Source organism: Cercospora kikuchii, assembly GCF_019650295.1.
Source record: "Cercospora kikuchii DNA, contig_00001, whole genome shotgun sequence".
NCBI classification, from domain to species: domain Eukaryota; kingdom Fungi; phylum Ascomycota; class Dothideomycetes; order Mycosphaerellales; family Mycosphaerellaceae; genus Cercospora; species Cercospora kikuchii.
The window spans coordinates 4,189,452-4,213,072 of record NW_025408582.1 but is presented as its reverse complement, the minus strand read 5'-3'; the positions used below and the strand labels follow the sequence as shown (position 1 = coordinate 4,213,072).

At 52.5% G+C, this 23,621-nt stretch overlaps 11 protein-coding genes across 11 annotated transcripts; 5 read left to right on the top strand and 6 right to left on the bottom strand.

Moving 5' to 3' along the window:
* Positions 1–722: 722 nt before the first annotated feature.
* CKM354_000163900 (uncharacterized protein) lies at positions 723–3,014 on the top strand (the record flags this gene model as incomplete). Its single annotated transcript, XM_044796768.1, has 2 exons — positions 723–2,427; positions 2,476–3,014. The coding sequence occupies 2 exons, from the start codon at positions 723–725 to the stop codon at positions 3,012–3,014; spliced, it is 2,244 nt and encodes a 747-aa protein (XP_044652703.1).
* A 613-nt stretch (positions 3,015–3,627) lies between these two features.
* Positions 3,628–4,557, bottom strand: CKM354_000163800 (uncharacterized protein; the record flags this gene model as incomplete). Its single annotated transcript, XM_044796767.1, has 1 exon — positions 3,628–4,557. One exon carries the CDS (start codon positions 4,555–4,557, stop codon positions 3,628–3,630), a length of 930 nt encoding a protein of 309 aa, XP_044652702.1.
* A 296-nt stretch (positions 4,558–4,853) lies between these two features.
* Positions 4,854–6,944, bottom strand: CKM354_000163700 (uncharacterized protein; the record flags this gene model as incomplete). The annotated part of the gene is made up of 3 exons (XM_044796766.1): positions 4,854–6,242; positions 6,294–6,386; positions 6,435–6,944. The coding sequence occupies 3 exons, from the start codon at positions 6,942–6,944 to the stop codon at positions 4,854–4,856; spliced, it is 1,992 nt and encodes a 663-aa protein (XP_044652701.1).
* A 1,444-nt stretch (positions 6,945–8,388) lies between these two features.
* On the top strand, positions 8,389–9,790 carry CKM354_000163600 (uncharacterized protein; the record flags this gene model as incomplete). Its single annotated transcript, XM_044796765.1, has 2 exons — positions 8,389–8,649; positions 8,699–9,790. 2 exons carry the CDS (start codon positions 8,389–8,391, stop codon positions 9,788–9,790), a joined length of 1,353 nt encoding a protein of 450 aa, XP_044652700.1.
* A 40-nt stretch (positions 9,791–9,830) lies between these two features.
* CKM354_000163500 (uncharacterized protein) lies at positions 9,831–11,843 on the bottom strand (the record flags this gene model as incomplete). The annotated part of the gene is made up of 1 exon (XM_044796764.1): positions 9,831–11,843. The coding sequence occupies one exon, from the start codon at positions 11,841–11,843 to the stop codon at positions 9,831–9,833; it is 2,013 nt and encodes a 670-aa protein (XP_044652699.1).
* A 459-nt stretch (positions 11,844–12,302) lies between these two features.
* CKM354_000163400 (uncharacterized protein) lies at positions 12,303–13,964 on the top strand (the record flags this gene model as incomplete). The annotated part of the gene is made up of 2 exons (XM_044796763.1): positions 12,303–12,860; positions 12,930–13,964. The coding sequence occupies 2 exons, from the start codon at positions 12,303–12,305 to the stop codon at positions 13,962–13,964; spliced, it is 1,593 nt and encodes a 530-aa protein (XP_044652698.1).
* A 193-nt stretch (positions 13,965–14,157) lies between these two features.
* On the bottom strand, positions 14,158–15,280 carry CKM354_000163300 (uncharacterized protein; the record flags this gene model as incomplete). Its single annotated transcript, XM_044796762.1, has 3 exons — positions 14,158–14,672; positions 14,720–14,803; positions 14,851–15,280. The coding sequence occupies 3 exons, from the start codon at positions 15,278–15,280 to the stop codon at positions 14,158–14,160; spliced, it is 1,029 nt and encodes a 342-aa protein (XP_044652697.1).
* A 684-nt stretch (positions 15,281–15,964) lies between these two features.
* On the bottom strand, positions 15,965–17,608 carry CKM354_000163200 (uncharacterized protein; the record flags this gene model as incomplete). Its single annotated transcript, XM_044796761.1, has 5 exons — positions 15,965–16,222; positions 16,269–16,394; positions 16,443–17,033; positions 17,083–17,307; positions 17,357–17,608. The coding sequence occupies 5 exons, from the start codon at positions 17,606–17,608 to the stop codon at positions 15,965–15,967; spliced, it is 1,452 nt and encodes a 483-aa protein (XP_044652696.1).
* Positions 17,609–19,187: 1,579 nt separating this feature from the next.
* Positions 19,188–20,905, bottom strand: CKM354_000163100 (snoRNP complex protein NOP56; the record flags this gene model as incomplete). The annotated part of the gene is made up of 2 exons (XM_044796760.1): positions 19,188–19,565; positions 19,619–20,905. The coding sequence occupies 2 exons, from the start codon at positions 20,903–20,905 to the stop codon at positions 19,188–19,190; spliced, it is 1,665 nt and encodes a 554-aa protein (XP_044652695.1).
* A 285-nt stretch (positions 20,906–21,190) lies between these two features.
* CKM354_000163000 (uncharacterized protein) lies at positions 21,191–21,667 on the top strand (the record flags this gene model as incomplete). The annotated part of the gene is made up of 3 exons (XM_044796759.1): positions 21,191–21,351; positions 21,411–21,563; positions 21,619–21,667. The coding sequence occupies 3 exons, from the start codon at positions 21,191–21,193 to the stop codon at positions 21,665–21,667; spliced, it is 363 nt and encodes a 120-aa protein (XP_044652694.1).
* A 944-nt stretch (positions 21,668–22,611) lies between these two features.
* CKM354_000162900 (uncharacterized protein) lies at positions 22,612–23,259 on the top strand (the record flags this gene model as incomplete). Its single annotated transcript, XM_044796758.1, has 1 exon — positions 22,612–23,259. One exon carries the CDS (start codon positions 22,612–22,614, stop codon positions 23,257–23,259), a length of 648 nt encoding a protein of 215 aa, XP_044652693.1.
* Between the last annotated feature and the right edge of the window lie 362 nt (positions 23,260–23,621).

Sequence of the window (23,621 nt, the reverse complement as noted above, 5' to 3'; positions counted from 1 at the left end):
AACCCTGACTGCTTTGGACACTTACTTCCACACCACTGAAACATTCGTGCAGAAGGTGGTCAAACCTATCATGGCGAGGATGTGCGGGAGCCTGATCGAACGCATGGGGGCAAAGGCAAGATTCGTAATCTCTGCAACCTCACACATGGCGAAGTTCGAGCTGTACCATGTGACTTCGGCGACCTGCACCACGACCTCCAACGCCCCAGAGCCTCTTGCGTACAAGCAACTCGTCTTTGGCCCTCAGCTCGAGCCCTTCTGAGTGAAGAGTATATCGAACTCTGGAATGCGAGATCACTCGCAGCTTCCAGAGCTATCCTCCGCTTCATTGGTCTGCCACTCGTTCGTCGCGAATTCGTTGCGACGCGTACAAACGATTGGGTATACCATGCTTGTATGGAGATTTTGATCACCGTGCTCACATGCGCAGCAAATCTTCATGCAGTCCCTCGCCGTCCCGCAACATCCGGGTGGTCCAAGACACTCGCTGAAGAGCAACAAGGTCCACACATAAGCAAGATCCCGAACCTGGAACCACAAGCAACATGCAGTGACTCGTAGGATCAAGCTCAACAACCAGCTTAGCTCGCGACAACGCACTCATGTTGCGCATGCACTGCCCGCACTTTGTACGACCTACTCTCACCGGTCGATGCTGATGAGAGATCTCTCAACAGATGGTCTCCTTCCGCCACTTGGTCAAATTCCATACTACTAACAGAATGTCAGAAGCCATGACTGATCATTTCGAGCTCGTCGGAACAGCACTCACGTTTGCAGACTTAGGCTCGATAGTTCAGAAGACGGTGCAGCGACATGTTGGTGCACTCGAAAGCATGAGCGGTCCTCCGTGGGTTCTCGACTACCAACCGAAGATAGAAGCTGTTCTCCAGTCTGTCAATGCAACTACAGAGGTGCTGAAGTACGTGAGCGTCCAACTCGATCGCGAGACGCTCGGCGAATTTGCAACAACTGCTGTTAGGAAGTCAGCACTGAAGGCGTTCAACAGCTGTGACAATGCATTCGAAAGCATTCATCGATATTATTTGCAGCACCCGAGTGAGAACATGCGGCCTTCTTACAAACTGGACGAATACGACAGACTCTTGCATAGTAGGAAGAGGCTGGACAAGGCGAGAACTTCCCTGCTTCTCATAGTTGCGGTACTGCAGCTGAGAAAAGACATGTCAACATCGTATGATGACTACCTTTCTATAAGTCCTCCTGCTGACAAATTTCCCAGCAATAAAACGACCATACCTCTCCAGCGTCTGCAGATCGAGAACCTCGTGACGCAGATGAAAGCCATGGATGAAGACATCGACGACAGCGCATCCGGAGACGGTGAGAGCAACGCCGGGTCCGACAGTAGCTGGGATATCAGAAGCCGCGACTCTACCCCAAGATCGGCCATATCAAATCATCGAGACGGAAGCAGAGACTCCAAGGCCCGGTCGCCATCTCGACACCGGCTCTCGTGGCTACCATCAACACCTGGCTCCGAGCCTCGCTGTACCAGCGTAGAGCCGCCTAGGCGACGGACTTCTATCACCCCAGTTACTTCACCTGCCGCTCCACCAATTGATCCCTTTCTGCCAATTCCGGACGGCGTACCTCCATTCATGGCTAAACCAACCTTCGCCAACCTCCTCATGCAAACAGCGCACAGTGCCAGTGCTTTTTCAGAGATGCTGGCGACAGAAACCTACGGATGGTACAACTCCAATCGCGTGTACATGAACTCTATCAGATGCGCGCTTGACATACTCAATCAGAATTTCGGTGATCTACTGGTGAGCTATGAGCAAAGTGCGAAGGGAGGAAGTGACGCTCCTCCTCTTGCACTTACGGATCCTTTCCCCATCGTTGATCTTGCCGACCAGGCACCCAAGAAGAAGAGCAAGAAATCTAAAGAGAAGAAGAACGGAACCAAAAAGGCTCGGAAGGAGTCTAAGTTCACAGAGTGTTGGGATCCACCGGTCACAAACATGGCTCCTCCCCCTGTACCGATTGAGCTCTTTGCGGATCCCTTCGCAGACCTTCAAAACTTCGTTGGCCCTCGTGACTTTGCCGACGCAAATGTCCCAGAAGAGATATTGGTACCAAAGCTTCCTCGAGAGAAGAAAAGGAAGATACCTGCATTCGATGAGCATGCAGCAGACGATAAGATCGAGACAAGTGTCTTGCCGGATCCAAAGTCGTTCGGGCATCGCGATTACCCAGCGCCGCCTGCTCCAGGATCGGTCGACGATCCTACGTCGGCTCAACGTAGAGCGCGAGATCCAGCACACATCCGAACACAACAGTTTCGAGTGTGGCAGGACATTAATCAGCCAGCTGCACGTTCAATTGTAGGCCATGCCGACTCTCAGGGTTCGAATGCGGCCAATGCTGTTCCTACGATAGTCGAAAATGACCCTGTCGATGGTAAGAATACACAGGCGTTGCGCGACCGAAAGTGCTGACAGTCCACAGATTGGGACACTTTTGCCGTTATTGGGAAGAAGGGAAAGAAGACCCATAAGAAGACGAAGAAAAGCACTCTTGCATCAGAGCTCATTCCCGGGACGGGAGTCACAAGCACCACGAATGATGTTGTTCCTCCTAGAAAGAAGCACTCGCGAAAAGCTGCGGGAGACGTAAAGGACAGTGCGAGCGACGGCCTCATTGAACCGCCGCCACCGCCCAGTGAAAAGGACATGATGGGTGGACTAGCATTCCCATTTCCTCCAACGTCTTATTACATCCCATCTCCGCCCCCACCTCCGCCCCGAGCCATCGGTGAGGATTGTGTGCCTCCTCAAAAGGAGAGGAAAAACAAGAAGGGATCCAAGAAGCATGGCTATCTTCCCGCCATGGCCGAGTCGGTGAAAGATGACGACTGGATCTGGAATCAAATGCGAAGTCACGTCACTGGAACAGGAAAGTCTTCGCAGAAACCTAAAGATGCAGTCGACGATCTTTTGCAGCAGTGGACGACGGGCGATGCGATGAGCAGTGATTCTGACATCTAACGAATGCATCACACACAGTAACGGCCGCGATTTCCCACAGCTCGAGGAAACATTTGATTTGGTGTAGGACATCCTAGATTGTCATACAGATTGGACTAGGTGTGGCTGGGAGGTATGTAGCTGGGAAAAGTTTTATTAAATCTACTTGAAAGATCCTCATGCGCATCTGCTGTACGTCCGCTCCGAGTGGAGTCACGCAGTCTCTGAGTTACCTCAGGTTCGGCCAACTTCGTTCCATCAAGATCCCTTTAATGGCGTTGCCATAGGCTATCTACAGCCATGGAACCTGAGCTCCACCATGCGGTTCATTACACTCACCACCGTCCTCTTCACCGTTACGTGAGTACCCCAATGATCTGACCTTTCTCGCACGATTATCACCCTATAGCACGCTCAATGTGATTCCATGTTCCAAAAGTGAGACTCGGAAGGTGCGCAAAACTGATTGAATGAGCATGTAGCATTGATGGCCAACCATAGGAGAGCCTGTATGTCCACACTGGTGCTAAGGCACCATACAACCTCGTCGCTGGCGCTAGTCGCGGTACTTGCTGGTCTTAAGGTGTCGGAGATGGGAAGAAAACGAGGAGCGATGTGATGCGGCAACGGAATCTCACCATACAGGACTCCTCATACTCTCAAATAACCTCTTAGCAAGTTTTCCAGTATCCGGCGTCTTGATTTGAGGTGGAGTAGCTTCTTGACTCCTAATTCTACTTCTCCGCTTCTTCGATGTCTGATTTGATACTCCGAGCTGCACCATCAGGTAAATGTCATTTTCAACTGTGTTCGGAGACAGTTGCAAACAACCAGGTTGAGGTGGACCTTTTTTGGACCTTTTCGATCTTCGAGGAGGCCTGGTGACTGGTTTCGCGATTTCGTTGGCCTGCTTGATAGTGGTTTTCGAAGGTGCTTCGACGTCGCGACTTCGCTTGCTTCTTCGCATTGCGGGCTTTTGAGTTTGTTGGATCTCTGGCGCGGTGTCGCTCGGCCCTGGGCTAGCAATTGTCTCTTGTGGAGGCTCGCCTGAGCTCGTCTGGGTAATTACGAGTATTCCTACCCGCGTTGGAGAGACTGCTGTACGATCTGAATCATCAAGGCCGACCGGAGGCTCTGGAAATTGTAATTGTTTCGAGCGCCATTTCTCACTCTTGGCGGCTCTGGCCTCTGGAGAGGTTGACTTCTGTTGCAGTACTGGTGGCTCCGCTTCAGTGACAGTTTGTCTTACACCACGTCTCTTTGGTTTTGCTCGTGAAGGAGCTTTCACTGTGGCCGCTCCTTGTGGCTCTTCTATTGCATCAATCTGTCCTGACAAGGGCGGCTCGACTCCCACCTCATTGCTGCCAACCTTCACGACTTGCTCCGCTCGAGGCGGAGGTTCCTGCACTGGTTCCGTTTCGGCTTCGCTACTCTGGCGTGCCGCTCTCTTTCTCTTTCTGCCCTGCGAAGCGACAAGTAGTGCTTCGTCTTCCTCTGCCTCGAGCAATCTTCGACTCTTCTTGACGATTCCTTCCCTCCCGCGGGTCTGTCGCATTTCGGTCATGCCGTGAGATTTGTCAAATGCCCACAGGAAACGAACATTGACCTGTCGCATTCTCTGCAGTCCAGAACTCATGAGAATGTTTCTTTGTTAGTTCGTGCTGCCGGATCCGGAATTGCATGTTTCGGTCGCATGAGCGAACAATGCCATTGTTCTTCAGATAGTCTCACACGTTGCGGCACTCTGCTCCACATACCTGAAGTTCGCGGTAATACTACTGTATGTATATCTTTCGTTTCATTTATTGACATTACCTCATCAGCTCATTCCTTCTCGTAGACTCATTATTCGACGTCAACTCAATGTCCCTTCGATCGCCACTTCGCATCTCTCTTCTTGATTTTCCTGCTGTTCCCGCCATCATTAGCATCTCCACCCTCTTCCAGTTCCTGCTCACATGCAGGCAACTCCAGGCGATCCCCAAAAAGATCTCCGACCCAGATCAGAACGCCATTGGACCAGCCAAATCCAAGCTGGACCTCATATTCTCCTCCGCCTCCGAATGCCGTGATATCAGTGCTGTTGTACTTCTCGAATATAGCGCCGTCGTAGTCATCCTCGGGATTCACGGACTCAAGTTTGGGCAGATTTGCCGTCGCGCCGCCAGTAGTGCGCCATGTACAGAAAGCTGAATCAAGGTATCGCTGTGCAATTTCGAAAGCCAGTTCCTGTGTCCTGTTGTAGCTCGGGTCTTCCTCTCCAAAGGTAGCAGGAGTGTTCAGGAGGCCGTCAATCAGTATATACGTGAGTGGAGGCCAGACATTGGGCTCGTCCCACTGTTCCCCAGTCTCCAAGTTGGTCGCACCAGGAACACCAGAGAAGCGCTCGAGCTCGGTTTCAATTCTTTCGTAAGCTCTCAGAATTGCTGAAGGATTCTGCTTGATCCACGCTGGTGCAGCTCCAGTCCAGTAGGGGTAGAATTGAGCAATATGCGTGAAGATCTGCTGACCAAGAGGAGCGCCTTGGGTCTCGCTTTGTGCAGCATTCTCATCTGCTGGTATGTAGATCTGGCGACTCGACGAGGTCAAGTTGTAGTCGAAGTAGCCCCACTGTTCTTGATCCCACAGCACAGCAGTCATGGCGTCGCTTCTGTTCGCGGCAATCTCGGCCCAGGCTTCGGCGGCGGAAGAGTTGCCAGTCAGGTTGTACAATTCAGACAGAGCTGCTTCGTTGGCGTACAAGATGCTATTCAGGTCGACGGGAACGATGTTGGCAGTATTTAGACTGCGCAGTGGGAAGTAGACATCATCAATTGCATCCTGTGGGTTGCCGATCCATCTCGACGTGTAGTCCCATCCACTCTCAGCACCGCTGGCCAAGTCGCTGTACAGTTGGGCGATTTGCGATTCGTTCAACTCTGTAGCTGGATAGATGATGCCAGACTCCGCGTAGTATGATGCGTTGGTCGCGGTGTGGTAGTCCTCAATGTAGCTCTCCGGTCGAGGCTGATTGTTCTCCACGGCATAATGATTGAGCTCGTAGGTGGTGCCGTTGATGTCGACTTCCACTGTTCGATTCACAACCCAGAATTCGTGTTCCTTCTCGAGTGTTGGCAGGATACGCTCCAGGATCGATGTGTCGTTAGTGTACTCCACGTATGCCTGCACCATCAGCGTCAAGACGGGCGGCTGGCTGCGGTTCAGGTAGTACTGTCTGGCACCATTTGGCACGAAGCCGAATCGATCGACCTGGAATGTCGTTAGTGCTCGGTCGTGCTCTGGCGTGTGAGAGACACTCACCAGGTCCACAAAATTCTCGATGATGTTCAATGCGATCTCGGTGAAAGAGCCTTGAGTTCTGAGCAGACCGACCAGGATCCAGTACGAGTCCCACTGTTGACATGTCAGTGCTGGCCACTTTCAAGATCGATGCAGATTTACATAATACGGCTCGCGGAATCTGCCTCCTGCCACGACGAACGTGCGGTTCAGTGGGATGAAGGAGCTCAAACATCCAGTGCAGTTTGCACTCCCAACATACTCCCGGGTCAATTCCGGCCAGATATCGATGACTTGCTGCAGAAAGTCGCGAATGTCGGGATTGGTCACATTCTCCAAGAAGGTCGCATTGGTCGTCAAGTCATCGGGATTCACCTCGCCAAGTTCACTGCCAGCTTCGCCAAAATACTCTGAGAGGAAGTCATTCAATTCGGTGTTGTTTGTCAGCGGCTTGGTGAGATTGTTGAAGGCTGCGATGACCTCCTCCAGTGGACGAATGGTGGGCAGATCGACATAGGTCTTGCTGTCCTCGAATGCACCTGCCAGTTGGATCTCCCTCAAGATCTCGCCTTGGCAGTAGAGCGGCGATTCGCAAGGTGCAGTGACGGAGCCGTTGACATACAGTGCAGCAGTCGCAGGCACCAAGGCCGCAATGAATGCTGCAGCCTTCATGGCGTGAAGGGAGAGGCGAAGTCTGGCGCTCTGCCCACTTTCCCCAGATTTCCCCAGATGCTGTGTCCGTGGAAGTAAGAGGTCGTGGCGGTTGCTTTCTCGTGTTTTCCACCAACTCAATCCCGGCCAACCCGGATATGCCACAACGCAAAGCGAGCGAGACAGACGGTGGAGATATATGCCCTGTCAATGCCCTTCTCTTGGAAGCAAACTCGTCTGTTCGCTCTCCGCAACGCCTCCCACATCATCTTTACCTGATCCGGCTCGCATTGCTCGCCTTGGCCAATGTCATGGTTCGCTCCACGAGGCTCGGCATGCATCCGACGGAACCGTTGCACCCAGCGCCCAATCATAATGGTCTCTGTCATCTTCCATAGCTTCTGACTTGCTTCCTTCTCGTGAGTGTGCAAAAGCGATGAGAGGTTGGAAGGTGCAACCGTGCGTGAGAACGAGCGCGCCAAGACCTCCGCCCGCGGAAACGAAGACGCGATCCCTCCATCATCCCCAGCTTCCTCTCCTCAACTCCATCCCCCACCACGTCGAGGGAGCCCGCTCAAAACCTAAGGCTGGACGATATGACTGTCACTTCAGGCAACCGGTATCGCTGCAACACGGAAATTTCCCCACCAGCAAGGCATACCAATCCTCCTTTTCTCGCCCATGATTGTGATCATGCTCACGCATCGCCGACTTACAGCTCCGGTGCACGTGTTGTCCAATAGCAAGCTCCTTCGGCACGTCGAGGCCAGAACATATCGGAGACAGGCAGCTCAGACTGGGAACGCTGTTTGTACAGGCCATCCAATGGCCGAATCGAGTGTATCTGCGGATGACAATGGACTCGTTGACTCAACAGGAGCACCTCATTTCTTGTTGTGCATCGCCCCTGAGGATATCTTTGGCAACAACGCAATGTTAGCTTTCGCCAGATTTCCAACAGCTCAGGTGCCAAATGGTCTGGCCTGGAATCAGATCTACTTCACACCTGCTCATGCCGCCATCATAGCCCCGATCACTCATGGGCAACCCTCAAGTCGGCTACACCGGGCAACTTTTCGGAGCCTTCACACGCACAACGAAGTCTTGTCTGCTTCAAAGCTTAAAGTTCGAAAATGGCAGCACTAAGTGCAACTTGGCTGAGTGAAACCCGGCACAGCTCGTTTTGGCTTTCTACTTTGCGCCAATGCTCAATGCGCACATGTCAAATGTCCAGGTGTCCTTGAGGTTGCGAATCCAACATGGCTGCGACGCAACTTAAGTGACCCTGCGGATTTGTTCCCATTGGTGTCTTCATTCCGCGATATGCCAGTCATTCGCCAAGGATCTTGACTTTCAATCCAGGGTCTTAAACTCACGCTCCTGAGATGGGTGACGAGACCGCACCTTGATAAGAACTGACGTCCGAAGATTGCGCAGAGCTCATCGCACATCGCTATCCATCATCATGGCAACCGCAGTCGTCACCGAAAACTTCAAGCCACAAGGCAAAGGTCATACCAAGACTCAGTCACGAGTCCAGCTCGAAGGCCTTCGCGATGCATTGGGCACGCAAAGCCTCGAGCAGTTGCGTGGCATGATCCGCACTTTGCCCGGACTTGTGAAAGATGACGACAACCTACGACAAGATGTCTTGAATGCAGTCAAGCAGTTGCAGGCAGAAATCGAGACGCCATGGGATACGATTCAAAGGATTTTCCTGCTGAATGTGAGTCGACCGGACGATATTCTGAATGAGCCAACACTAACGCAGCCAGCCTTGGTACGGCGTATCAGTCACCATTGGCGTGAACATGGGGCTATTCCGCACGCTCGTTGACTCTGCTTCGCCTCTCTCCGCTCGAGAAATTGCCACCAAGTGTGAAGCCGATCTCAACTTCACACAGCGCCTGCTACGCTGCTTGAACAGTTTCAATGCTGTGAAGCAGTTCGATACCTATGGCGAGCTGGTGTACGCCCCAACAAACATGACTCGCACGTTCACCACGCCGATGGGCGAGGCGTGCCCACCATTCATCACAGAGTTCTTCCATCCTGCCTGGCTCAAGTTCCCAGCCAAACTCCGTGGCAATGGCTACAAGCCACCGCCTTCCGGCACCGAGACCGTCTTCAATGACATTTACAACATGCCAGGTAAGCATGTTTGGGACATCCTCGCCACTACGCCTTACATCGCCGATGGTGGTGTCTTCATGTCACAGTACAATGCTGCACACAAGCATTGGACCGACGTCTATCCTGTCAATCACCGACTTGTCGAAGGCGCGGATAAGGACCCGAACAGCGTGTTCATGGTCGATGTTGGAGGCTGGACTGGATCAGTGGCCATCAGCACCTGCGAGAAGTTCCCAGAAGCGCCAGGTAAATTCATGGTCCTCGACCTCCCAAGTGCCGTTGCATCTGCTTCATCGCTGCCACCTCGTGTACACCCATGCGCGCATGACTTCTTCAAGCCATACCCTGTCGAGGTGCAAGGAGCGCGATTCTATTTCATGCGCTACATTTCTCACGACTGGAATCAAGATGATCTCGTCGCCATCCTCACCAATATCCGGAATGCAATGAAACCTGGCTATTCCAGGCTTCTCATCAACGATTGGGTCGTGCCGGAGAAGGACCCTCATCCATTCATGTGTAGCCAGGATTTGACAATGATGCATCTTGCAGGAGGAGAAGAACGATCAGAGGCTCGATTCCGCGATGCAATTGCAAGGGCAGGCTTGCAGCTGTCGAACATATTCAGACCTGGAGACAAGATCAGCGAGAGCGTCGTCGAGTGCCAAGTAGCAGGAGATGGAAACGTCGATTCTGGTGACAAGGGAGCGGTCAATGTGGACACTCTAGTTTAGCTGACTCTTGATTATAGACTGCAACTGATTTCACGCTTGGCTACCTCAAGCTCTCAACTGCCCATGTTGGGATTTCTCGACTGATCTGAGCTCTCAGCACAGGACCTTCGGAGGGAATGTCATCTGCTCGGCCATAAGTTGTTTCCGCAACTGCCTTCGCGCTCACTTTGTCAGCAGCACCACCGTTTGCCTTCACTTTGGAGATGTGTGGCTCTTCCTCTTGATACACATCATACTTGTACCTCGATCCGGTATGGTCGTCTCGCAGCTTTGCTTGGCCCACTCCATACACCTTTTCTCTAAGCGCCACAGGCTCAGCATCTGTCGGTCTCTTCTCAGGGTACAGCCCACGACGTCGCAACTCTGGCACCAATAACTCCACCACGTCCTCGAACGTGCCTGGTGTTGTGACGTATCCGACGTTGAACCCATCCAGGTCGGCTTCATCCACCCACCTCTCAATCTCATCAGCCACTGTCGCTGCCGAGCCTACAGGCACTGGTCCCAAGCCTCCGATTGCAGCCTTCTCAGCGATGACTCTCGGCGTCCACTCTGGCACATCTTTGCTCGTCGTGGTGAAGCCCTCCATCAAACTCGTCACCTTATTGGCTTCCTTCGAATCCGCCTCTGTGACTTTCTGATCAATCGGAATCGTCGAAACATCAATTCCCGTCCATCCCGAAAACAATACCAGGCCCCCAATCGTGGACGCATGTTTCTTCGCTCGTTCGAACTTTTCCCTCGCCTCCTCATCCGTCCTCCCCAAAATCGGCGTAATTGTCGCAAAAACCTTGACACTCCTCGGATCCCTCCCGTCCTCCTTCGCCAACTTCCTGATCCTCTCCACTTTCGGCCTCAAAACCTTTGGCGAATGCGAAGAAACAAACACCGCTTCAGCATGCCTCGCCGCAAATTTCGAACCAGCCTCCGACGTCCCCGCCTGGAACAAAAACGGCGTCCGCTGCGGTGAAGGGTCGGTAATATGTCTTGTCTCAAGATCATAATACTTTCCATGATGAGAGATGTGTCGAATTTTCTCCGGATCGAAATATGCATCATTCTTCTCGTCTGCTACAATTGCATCTTCGCTCCAGGAACCTTCCCAGAGTTTGTACAAAACCCTCAAATACTCGTCGGCTTGTGCGTATCGCTCATCATGTTCGATTGGAGAATCGATTCCGATAGCTTTGAACGCGGCTTTCTTCCAACTCGTAACGATATTCCACGCGATGCGTCCATTCGTCAGATGGTCAAGCGTGGAAAACCTCTTTGCAAGCAGAAACGGCGGCTCGAAAGATGTGGATGCTGTGATCCCGAATCCTAAATTCTTTGTCACGGCTGCCATGGCGCTGATGGGGATTGTGGGATCTGTCATGGGCCATTGGGCCGCGCGACGGATACAATCGTCGAGACTGGAGTTGTAGGTATCGTAGCCGCCGTAGGTATCTGCGAGGAAGAGTGCGTTGATGTCGCCTTTTTCGAGAAGTTGGGCGAGGTTGATCCAGTAGTCTAAACGGCGTTTGGTTGTGCTTTTGTCGGCGGGGTCTTTCCATTGGCCTGGGGAGAGGTGGCCGATTGTGGACATATCGAAGGCGTTGAGGAGGATGTGTTTTTTGGGCTTGTGGGCATTAACTGTTGGCTTAAGTTTAGATGATCGCAACTCCGACTGGAATGCTTGCAATTTGGGGCCGGATCTTTTGTTGGGCGCGTGAGAGTGCTGGGTTCCATCGCTCACTGGGATGTCTGAAGACTTGGACGAGCGCAATTCGGACCGGAATGCTTGCAACTTGGCACCAGATGTGTTCTTTACTACGTAGGAGTGCTGGACGCCATCGGTCACTTGAGGTTCTGGAGATCTTGACGAACGCAATTCGGACCTGAAGGCTTGTCGCTTAGGTCGGATGGTTCTGCTCACTTGGAAGTCGTTTGCCTTCGCCTCTGTGCTTTCAGATGCAACTCTCAGCGACCTGAAAGATCGCTCTGCCTCATATACAGCAGACTTGGGCCTGGAGCCAAGCTCCGATCGTCCCGCCTGTCGCTTTGGTGAACTCATTTCTCCCTCTCTTGCTGTTCTGTATAACAGTATGCTAGAGACTAAAACATCAGGAAGCACAAGTTCACACCTCGTCAATGTGTAGTTGTAGTCCTCACACTAGTGTTGGTCCCTGCGCAGCACATCTTCCCCACCCAAGCCATCCCGACTGGCCCGACAAGCTCTCACAAGCACGCCATAACTGCAGTTATGAGTTCACCTTGGCACTTGTCCCATCCGAACGAACGCAACTGGCAGACGCCCATCTTATCGCTCCATCCTCAATCGCGTGTCGCCCACGAGGTTGAATGCGCTTGGTCGTCAATGGACCGACAACCCGAAGGAGAACCCACTTTGTTGAGCACATGCAATCAGGATGCAGTTGCGAAATACTCTATCGCTCATCAGTGGCACAAAAATGTCTCGGAAGGATTTTTCTTGTTGCTTCGCCAATGATCTTTGGATCAGTCGACTGCCACCATGAGTACCAATCTTCCAGATGAAATCGCCAAAATCCCAGCAAGTCCAGAAGTTCAATCGCTATCATCGAATCTGCCCAACAATGTCTCCGAAGCCGGCAGCAGAGAAGCCTTTCTCGCCACTTTCACGCGCGAAGACGACAAGGCCATCATGCGGAAAGTCGACAAGAGATTCCTTCTCTTGATCGGAATCTTGTACTTGACGAAGAACCTCGATTACCAAAATGCCGCCGCTGTCAAAGTGTTGCAAGTTGGAGAACCACGCAATATTCTCACAGAGCTCAATATGACATCTGATCAGTACAACTTCGTGCAGTCGATCTACTTCATCGCGTATATTATCTTCGAGGTACCGAGCAATTTGATGCTGAAGAAGATGACGCCAAGAGTTTGGCAGTCGAGAATTATTCTCAGCTGGGGGATTGTACTCGCTTGTCATGCTGCGATTCAGAACAAGGATACATACTATGCGTTGCGATTATTGCTTGGAATGATGGAGGCCGGTCTGTTCCCGGGACTTGCTGTTCAGCTCTGTTCTTGGTATCGTTCAGACGAAATGGTAAGACACACAGATCAGCCATTTGCATAATTTCGGTGGCACTTGCTGACATTCTCGGTCTTTCTGTAGGGCAAGCCCATCATGTGGATGTTCGGCTGGCAAAATTGTTCGGGTGTCGTGGGCTCTCTACTCGCATACGGCATCTCCTACATGAACGGGCTGTGCGGCATGAGCGCGTGGAGATGGGTCTATCTTCTCGAAGGCATCTACACGATCCTGTTAGCTGGAGTTACGTGGATGGTGTTACCCGATTATCCCAAGTCACCGCGATCCAGCAAATGGTTGACGCCACGCGAGCAAGAATACTTGGAAGTCCGGCTTTCCGAGAATGCTCCTCTGACAGAGGAGTCCGCTTTCAACAAAGATGAAATGATTGCAGCGTTGAAAGATCCTAGAACGTATTCATTCATGCTCAACCAGCTATTCATCAACCTTGGAGGGTACGGCTTGAGCTGGTACTTGCCGACCATTACGACGAATCTCGGCTTCGCGGGACTACCGCAGAACCAGCTGTTGAACATACCTCCCGCAGCAGCATCGGTTATTGCCATCATCGTAGTGGGACTGCTTCTCGATCGCGCATATTTGACACGCCCGGCTTTCACGCAACCCATGATGGCAGGCTGCGTGGTGTGCTTTGTCCTTTTCTTCACCATCACGAACAGGATCGGCATTTACATCGCATGCGTACTAGGAACAATGTTCTATTCCGTGTTCTTCATCCCCTTCTGGCCTTGGAGATCAAGCACACTCAAAGGCATGACTGGATCGGCATTTGCGTTGGCGTTCCAGAGTTGCGTTGGTCAAGTCGGTGGCGTGGTAGGGCCGCAGCTCTTCCAGTCCAAATGGGCATACAATGGATACAAGACCAGTTTCGCTATTTGTGCTGCGGCAATTATTGTCGCATGGATGTTCAATCTCTGGACTTGGTGGCTAACGAGAAATGTCGAGTGGGATGTGCTGAGAGTTCGACGTCTGCGGATCAAAGCTGAAAAGCAAGGTCAGGTATATGGCGGAGATGATATTGCCATCTTCGAAGAGAGGCAATTTTACCATGGGCTCCAGAAGGCTGATGGAGATGAGGTGGGGAAAGTCAGCACTTGAAGTGTTCGTCGGAGTAATGTCCTTCAAGACGAATGGTAACTTTGCTGCTTCCTAGATCCATGTTTCAACTCGTTAGCGAAATGCCTTCACATGGTACCAGTCAGCATTGTTGAAGAGCACCCGCGGTCGAATTCGACATCCATGGCCGCTTGCGATAAAGCCGTTTTCTCATCGCTGTCGAGGAGTGCACTTCCTAGCCTTGCCACACCTCCGGCGCGCCAAACACAATCTTGGCGTCCTTCAGCTTCAGCGCAACATTCACCACGGGCAAGCCCGGCCAGAAGTTGTCGTAGTATTCATCTCCCACAGCGTTGACACCCTCCTCTTCACCATCGCCACCCCTCTGATTCAAATTGATGCTACCAACAGTCGTCTGGCTGCTCTCCTGCAAAGGATCAATGGCTTTCCAAGCTCCTTCCGGAGTACTAGGCACAAGAGCGCCGAATTTATCCTTGCCTGCTGGGACGGGTGGCTGAATAAGTGTAGCGTTGATTCCGAGAAGTTTGAACAGATCGGTAGTGAAGGGAATCTGCGGATTCAGGTTCAAGTTCGACAACGTGTTGCCGAGCAGTCCACCCAACAGGCCCTTCGATCCCAGCAATGGCAAAGTCTCGTTGAGCAGGTTCTCCGGGAGCAGTGGGGAGTATGTAGCTTGGAACCATGGCTTGTCCGAAGGCTCGTCCTCTGACAAGCCCTCGCCACGGGTGTCTACACCTTTATTAGCCCTCTTCACTCTTCGAACTCAGGCAACTCACCAAAAGGATAGATTTTGACAGAGGTGCTCCCATCAGAGCGATCTTGCCACTCGAATCGCGCCAGATGCTTTGGCTGATTCCATGCTGCCACTACATCAGCTACGCTCCGTTGCCGAGTCGTTCGCACCTACTTATCCTTGAAGTCCACACTGGGTACTTTTGGCTCACGTAGATCCTGCTGACTCGAACGCCACGCTTCTTCTTCCCATCTCTGTCGTACTCGAAGTACCCAGGCACGATGAACATCTCATCATAAGGTCCTACTGGCGACTCCGTGTATCGCACAATCTGGACCATTCCCAGTGTTCCCTTGTAATCGCCTTCAACGGCGCTGGGGAATTGACGCTCCAAGGGCGGGAAGGCTTTCTTCGGCAACTGGTTGTCCAACGGGATCCCAAGGCCAGGCAGGAGAAAGAACGTGTAGATATCTCCTTTGAGGTCCCATGGCGCGGGAACGCCGACGTATGGATCGGGCGACTCGTTGGTGCAATTATTACAACCAGGCTCGGCGGCTACAAAGCCAATGCAGGCCGCGGCGGCCAGGACCGACTTGAAAAGCATCTCTGAAGATGTGTGCTGAGGACGTAAGAGGCAGAAGAAGCAGTCGTCATGTTGAGAGTCCTGAATCTCCTGAATCGCCATTCCAGGATCCTGTCCATGCTACGGAAGCCGATGTATTGGCGAGGATCCGGTCTCACCAAGCATTGCTTAGTATGGACGACATATTTCCTCGTCCCCACAGTCGACATTGATTCTGAATTGGCTGATGGCGCTCAGTCAACGACACGGGCCTGTCTTCTTGTGTTGTAGAATCGCGCTCGCCTTGCGAGACATTCCTCAACATTTGACACTCTGGTATAGCTGCTCCGGGCCACTGGCGACATGACGCGTCATTTCCGGCCAATTCGATCAATTGAGGACTGCTGGCGATCCTACAGCTCTGGTTGTCAATATGCAGCAGGTGCGGTCGAGCTTACTTGAGATGGCAAAAGTGTCTTCGTTCTTGGAGGAGTGTTGTCCTGACACTTCGGCGATTATGTAATGTCTTGGCACATTCCAAATCATCCAGGGATCTTGTTGTCCAGCTCTTTCTATCTGCTACTGGCGAATTTGAACACTCACCATCTGAAGATACACGCAACAAAACCCCCGCCAAAATTGATTGCTTGTGAAATGTCAGCTCCATGCCAAAGGACGACCCAACCCCACGCTCGCTCAGATGTTGTATAAGCAAGAACGAGCCGATCAAATCACGTAGCCTCCGGTCAGGTCCATGATCCTCTGAGGGTCCACCTCGTTCCTGATACTGGCCAGCCTCGCTGCATTTGTCGAGCCATAAAGCTCCTGCGCAGGAGTGGTGCCTTGTGCGTAATTTGAGTACGAGATGGGATGGAGAATGCCTTCATCTTGAGCAATTTCAACCAGCGCGTCTCGAGACTGCCGGACTTGACGACGCCAGAACTCATCATCAGCAGAAAATGCCCACGCGACATCGAGCAGCACCTATTTCGCGTCAGTTGAACTCACACTTTGTCGGCTGCAAACTCACCGGAAGCTGGGATTCGGAGTGTGGGTAAGAAGTGTCGGCTGCTGCGTGCTGGCCGTACATGCCGGGTATGTACGCGTCAACTGCTAGGTTGATTCCTGTCGGAGCACGAAGTAGTTTGCTAAGTCTCTGCCAACAGGTCAGCGCCATGTTCACGAAGATGACGGAAAGCCTGACCTTGGCCTCTGCTTGCACCCCCTGCAGGAACCGCAGCGTGGTCTTCGTTGTCGAAAAAGTCTCCCAGGTGCCTCGAAAGTTGCTCACGTCTCTGATCTCAGCTGGAATCGAAGCCACGAAATCTGAAAACGACTGCGTCTTGACTGTGTCGAGGAGCAGAGTCCTAATGCCGTCAAATACTGCAAAACTCGCCGGCTTTTCCGGACCGTCGTAGAAGAATTGAGTCGTTGCGGTCGTTCCAAGGATGGATGTGATGACAGTGGCTTTAGGATCCGTGTTTGTCCTTTCAAACTCATACGTGGCGTTTACAATCTTGTCCACTTGTGTCGAGTCGTACAGCCTGGTACCTCCATAAATCAAGGAGACTTGGGAATGAGTATAGAGCTCTGCATCGGCAACAACGCCGAATCGGTTGAGCCCTCCTCGGAGCGCGAAGAACAAATCTGGGCGAGATTGGTCCACGGTGGCTATCGTTCCATTGGGGCAGACGAGCGTGAAAGTCTTGATCGTATCGATGGTAAGGCCATACGAATTGGTCTTCCACGAGTACCCACCGCCTAGGGTAAATCCACCAACGCCAGGCCCAGGCACCTCCCAGCACATCAGCTTCGCTCAGTGAATTACGGAACTGGGCACTTACTCTGCCTCCGACCACATTCCTGCCAGTACCCTCCAGTTTCTTGTACACATCTAACCACTTGTTGCCAAAGCCGACCCTGGCAATAGATCCATCTTGCGAAAGCGACACCTCATTGAGCTTCGCCAACGAGATGTGAACTCCAGTTGTGCTAGAGAACCCCGGATTGGACGTATGGCCGCCAGACATCACGGCGAACGGAACTCTGCGCTCACCAATGATCCTCATCTGTCAACATTAGCGACTGGCTTGCCCAACACGGAACGCGGAACCCTACAGCCGTACTCAAATCCTGGACAGAAGCAGGCTGGACAACACATCTCGGCGTCTGATCAGAAGATTCCATCCAATGATCGATAGCCTGGTAGAAGCGAATGCCTCTGAACGTCAAAACATCGCTCGCATCTGAGAACTGCGCGTCAATGTCATCGCAGGCTTGCTTGATCGCAGTACTGTTGGCGGCTTGTGCTGCAATCAGAGGAGCTTGCAGACTGGCTAAGAGGCCGAAGCAGAGACCAAAACGAACCATGATCGCCCAACCAAGATCAAACAAGAAAAGTCACCAAATTCAAAGAACGTAGCCAGAAAGCATACGAATGAGAAGTCAAAACTCTCCTGGATGATAAGTAGAAAGCCACATAAGACGGCCACATCTCGGCTTCCCACGCATCACGCCCTCGTGTCTCTTCAAAAACAAGGTGTCTCCCTCTAATCTGCAGTGCATTGTCGCGGATGCACGAAGGACCTGCCGAGAGGAGCTTGGCATATGCGTTTCGCATGAGTAAGCCCCCGATGATGCATGTGCCGTCTCTAGCTTTCCACCATTTTCCTGGTTGCGTGCCGTGTGGCTACGCTGAGGGTCTACGCAGAACCACTCACATCGTTGCATGGGACGGGAACCGAGTTGGAAGGAGGCACCTGAAGCGTTTGGAAGGTGGCATTCGCGACGTGATTTGCAGCTGCACGAGCGGCACGTCTGTCTTCTGGAAATGTTTATTGAACATTCATGGCACGACCCATGCAAATGTGGCTGCATTGGAACTTCTCTGCTCGTATTGCAGAGGTCCCGACTGCATTATGGTCAGGTTGCAGCTGTCTCTCGCTTATTAGTATCGAAAAAATTCTAGGACACGCAGAACTCTAACGCGAATGGGCGACAGAATGTACGAATTCTACCGCGTTGCATCCATGCAGGACAAGCATCGTGGTCTTGTATCTGCCGTTCCATCTTGTCTAGTTCGAGACGCGTGTCCGTTGGAGCTTGTTGCACCGTATCGATGATGACCGTCATCGACATCGGTTGCGTTCTCTGGACGTGAATGGCAAGCTGGCTTTCGATCGAATGCTGCTAATCAGCGTTCTTTTGGTCATACGAGCTGAGACAAGTGCAAATGCAACTGCTTGACATCGATTTGAAAGGGAGGTTGCTCAACCTTGTTACTCGGAAGGACCCCCAGAATCTGGTTGATCTGTCACAGGTTTGTGTTACTTTCCACTCACACGTGGTATTCGCGCGGGCTGAAAGTATCAGTTAATCAGAGTCAGAGTAGCCCCTGTCGGAGGACACGAATCGACACAGCCACGCCGCTTAGAATGCGCATGCGTGCATGGATCCGTGGTTCTTTTCTGCATGCCACTGACTCTGAAGTGCTGTTTGTTCTCCTAATGTAGCGACCTGCCCTGACTTGCAGGATGATGGTCGAATCAACGTCAGCGGCTAAGCGACCTCATGAGTTGTGCCGAAGTTGTGATACGAGAGTGGCGCATTTGGCGTGGTCCAATTCCACGTGGGAGCAATTCAATTCTTCAATCCGGATCGAGTGCTAGCTGTGCTTGGATGTCACCACAAATCACAGTCATGTCCGAACATCGCCGAGTCGGATACATCTGTTCGTCGTGCCATTCTCACATTGGTAACACGAAGAAGACGCTCAAAGATTGAATGTTTGTTCTCGGATTGTTCTCGGAATACCAACTCGTCGCCTCTAAAATCACAAGACTCTTGCGTACAGTACTGTACAGTACCTCCGTCTCATCAGCGATGCCTGTGAACGCCATACAACACCATCGCCAGCCATACATACATATCCAAGCCATCAATAAGGAGATCATTTGTTCTTCTTGCTCTTCTTCTTCTCCTTGATTTGCTCACTCGGCACTTCACCGTTCGTGAGCGCTTCGGATTTTCGCTTCTCCTTCTTGTCCTTCTTCAGCTTCTTGGCGACTGCATCTTCATCAATGTCCATGGCATCAGACTTGCGCTTCTCTTTCTTGGCCTTCTTTGCGGCTTTTGAGTCGACCTCATCGGCATCAATGTCGGCCATGTCAACGTCTTCCGACTTCGATTTCTTCGACTTCTTCTCTTTCCGTTGCTTCTGCTCGGCAGCACCTGCAGTCACACCCGCGGCGGCAATCTCTTCGTCGGCAGCTAACGCAGTTGGGTCGGCGATGTCAATGGAGGCCAGGGTAGCGTCCATAGCGGCTTTCTGTGACGGTGTTAGTAAGCTAAGCTCGAGGACGGATTCCCATTTGCACATACCATGACTTCCGCATTCTTGGTGGGGTTCACGCCTTCTGCGTAGAACCGTAACCTCTCATCCACTTGTGCGCGCAGAGCCTCGCCAAACTTCCTTGTAGGCTGCATGCTAAAGTTATCAATGCGAGAAGCGATCGAAGTCTTGTTGGCAAGGAAGCGAGATATCCTGCCCTTGTTCTTCGTCCCGGCACGACCAATGAATGATGAGTGATAGATGAGACCGTACTTCGGTGTGTTGCCCTTCGTCTTGAGGGCACGGAAAAGAGCCTTCTCGGCACCAAGAATTTGCACAGTCGAAGCTGGGTATTTGGCCAGGTTTGTGAGAGATCCAGCATGCGAAATGAGACGAGCGCCCACAGTCTCGCCGATCAGAGCTGCCAGGTTGGGCGCGACAATGCCCATCTTGGCGACAAGATAGTTTCCTAGGGACTTGCGGTAGGCGGCCAACTCAGCTGTACGCTTTGCAAAGGTCATCACGTTCTCCATATCGTGCTCGGAGATGTCCTGTCCCATCGACACGCGAGCAGCCTCGATGATGGCGCGGGCAACGCTCTCGTCATCATCAACAATTGCAGCCAGGTCGTGCAGCTTGTCCTCGTCAAGAGTCTTCTTGTCGCCAATGAACAGGGCGCATCGTGCATACTTCTGGTTCTCGCTGACGATCTTGATCAACTCGGGGAAGTGCCAGCCGTACCACTCACGCACTCGCATGGAGAAGGTGTTCACGGCCTTATCGAGGTGGTCGATTGTAGCAATTGCTTGGATGATGTGGTTGTCGTTCTTCTGCACGCTGAACTTGACCTTGGCACGAGAGTAGGCGTGTCCCAAACCAAGCTGCGCGCGGGAGATATCACCAGTCTGGAGATTTTTGAGCAGTTTCTCGGCGTGCAATCGCAGACCTCGCAGCAGATCGGCGGCCAATTCGCTCGTCTCGGGAGTCTCGCACTGCACACCAGAGAAGCCGTCCTTGATGCTTCCGGCCAGAGACTTATCGCCCACTCCCAGTGTCACTTTGTTCTTCTTTCCAGCCTTGGGAAGATTGGCCTCCAGCTCCGTGCGGAGAAGGTCGCTCATGATGCCCTCGGAAATATCGTTGGCATTTTCCAAAGCCTCCTGCGCGCCCTTGAAAGGAGTGAAAGACACCAGCTGCACCTGCTTGCCGAACTTGGCGAGATCGGTCTGCGCATCTTGCACTTCCTTGAGACGTGCGCCGATGGTGTCGGACTGCAGCTTGACCTGGAAAATTGCGTAGCCCACCGAGGACTCGTGGAGCAGGTAGTCGACCGACATGGCGGCGATGATAGTGGTGTGCGCCGCAGGAGCCGGTGAAGAGAGAGTTTCTGTGGTGGTCGGCGGTGTCGAGGTGGTCGGTCGTCAATTGCTCCGCATCCTCTGCTGCCGTCGTCTCGAAGTCGGACTTTTTCGCAAAGCTCAAATTCGAATTCGAGCTCGCGCACGGGCCACACCCGCCCGTCGCTGCTTCTCCCGCCGGCTCACCAACTGCACCTCTGCCATTGGGCAGGTGCCTTGACAACTCCGCGCTGCAACACACGACACCCTCGACACGCCGCAATCATGGTCGGACAGGACATGCCGCCCACGGGCGGCTACGAGCCCGTACAATACCGCCGAAATCTGCCAGTCCGTGGCTTCAGACCCGCCTATCTCCTCGTTGGAGTCGCTGGTATCATGACATATGGCTTTTGGAGACTGGGGCAGGGAATCAGGGAGCAAAAGTGGGTGGACATCAACGCCTCACAGCAGGTATGAGAAGGGTATACTGATAGACACGCAGCGAACTTGCACGAGAGAAGATGTGGTCGCGCATTCACCTTATTCCACTATTACAAGCCGAAGAGGACCGAGATGTGGTGCGAAGAGATCTAGCGCAGAAGGCAATGGAGAAGGAGCTGCTGGGCAAGGAGGTGCCTGTATACAATAAGGACCGGTATGCTTGCGGCTGTCTCCAGAAAACCGACCTGGACAATACTGACGGGAAGCAGATTCGTGCGGCCGACATACGCCGTCACTCCTTCAAATGTGACAAAGTAGGGCCATTACAGAGAGTTTCACTGCACAGAGGAGTGCCATGTATATATCGGAGGAGTCATGGAGCCAGAGCAGCCGGAATCGGCTTCGGCGTGCATCCACTGCTATGAATTCTACTTTTGTTGACATATTAGTCCGAAGATTTCGACGGCCTGGTCGCAATTCCAGGTGTAGCAGAGCTGACACAGATACAGCAACGCTAGTACACAGGATCTATGGAGGCTTACCATTGCCGAGGCAAGATCACAGTTCTGGAACACTCAGCACGTACGCACGCTCATGGAGACGGAGCAACCCCAACCATTGGAGGGCGCACAGCTGGACTTGTCTATTGGTGAAGCCGAATGCAATGTCTTGACGATCAAGCTGGATCTGAAAAGGTTTGGTGAGGCGCATGTCAGAGAAACTCTGGCAGATTTGGAGAATGAGAAGGCCGCCGCGTACGTACCAGTGTGCGAGGCAAGATATGAGGTGGCCAAGCGTGGCGGGTCCACCACAAATCCAGGTTCGACGACTGTTTGCCAGAACAATCGCTAGAGAGCATACCTACCTTGGGAGAAATGGGCACTTCCTGACTCACGAGGCTGACTGAGGCCCGGAAATTGCGAGGGACGATCGGGAAAAGGCATCTCTTTCTCCAAAAGACCAGGAGGCGCCCTGCTTCTCAACCCAGCGAAGAAGCAAAACAGCGCCGCAAAGAGCTGTTTGAGACGCGACTACACGCAGAGCTTCGGTTGATGATTCGCGATGCACCAGGCACGAATGGATGCTTCTGTCTGAACTGTGTTTACCCCATGCAAGTCCAGTTTCCGCAATCAACCTTGACTGTATAATCGCAAACGCCTTCCTCGTCAGAGTCATATATAGCGCTGCTCGGCGCCTGATGCAACATCGCACGAACTCGATAACCTTTTTAAGCTTCTCACATTGGCAACTCGCGGAATAACATGGAACTCCCGACGATCATCGTTCTGCAACTCCAAGAGCAACTGCTGACGTCCTGGAGTGAAATGTACACCCCGTTCATAAACAAACTCCAGGCCAAGTCGAACGTGCAAATGATATCAACCATGGAGGAAGCTGGCAACGCGCTTCAGAGCACACCGCCACCAGCAGCGGTCTGGGTTACCGACAAAGCGCTCGCCGAGCCCGAGTTCCGTCAGCTGAAAGACCTAGCCGTTGTCTACGTTCGCAATGGCGGTACTATCGTCTTCGGAGCTCGCTTCTCGGGCGGGGGCTCGTCGGCTGCTCTATTCAGCGACTTTTCTCTGCCCTGGCGCGTTGATGACTACTACCGTGGGACTTTCCATCTCAACGCAGCGATGACGAGCGTCCGAAAAACAGGTCTTGCGCCGAGCTACAGCCAGAAAGCCCACCACTTGACGAATGTCCAGCACGAAGATGCACTGCACCTGCCTTCTCATTCTTCGAGACCGCCTCCGAGGGTCTTCTTTGATCCCTCGGTTGACTGGCTGAGGCACACGCCGGTGGCTTTGGGGAGCTTCGGGGAGGGTAAGGTGGGATACATGGGGGATATCAATGCAGAGATTGATAGTGAGAACGTGCTGTTGGCACTTCTTGGGTTGAACGATTGAAAGCACGAGCAAGAGCACTCATCGTATCGTGTGGCTTGACTTGTGTGCCATCTGTCGTCAGTCGGTGGCGCGCATAGCAGATGCAAACTAGCATACTTCATGCAGAAACATGATATGTTCCCTAATGCTATTAGAATTGCAGGCGGGAGCAGATGGCCATTGCATTGCAGACAAGTACCTAACTTGCATCTCCCACCCATTCCAAATGGAACTCATCGGTAGTTGTCCTCCGTTACCTTCACAGCTTAGACATTGGTAGCACAACATAACTGAACAAGATGGAAGCTGCAAGATACGACCTCAGCCAGTGAGACGTGTGTTACACTACATACTCATAGGCTTCGCCGAGCTTGATTGGAGCT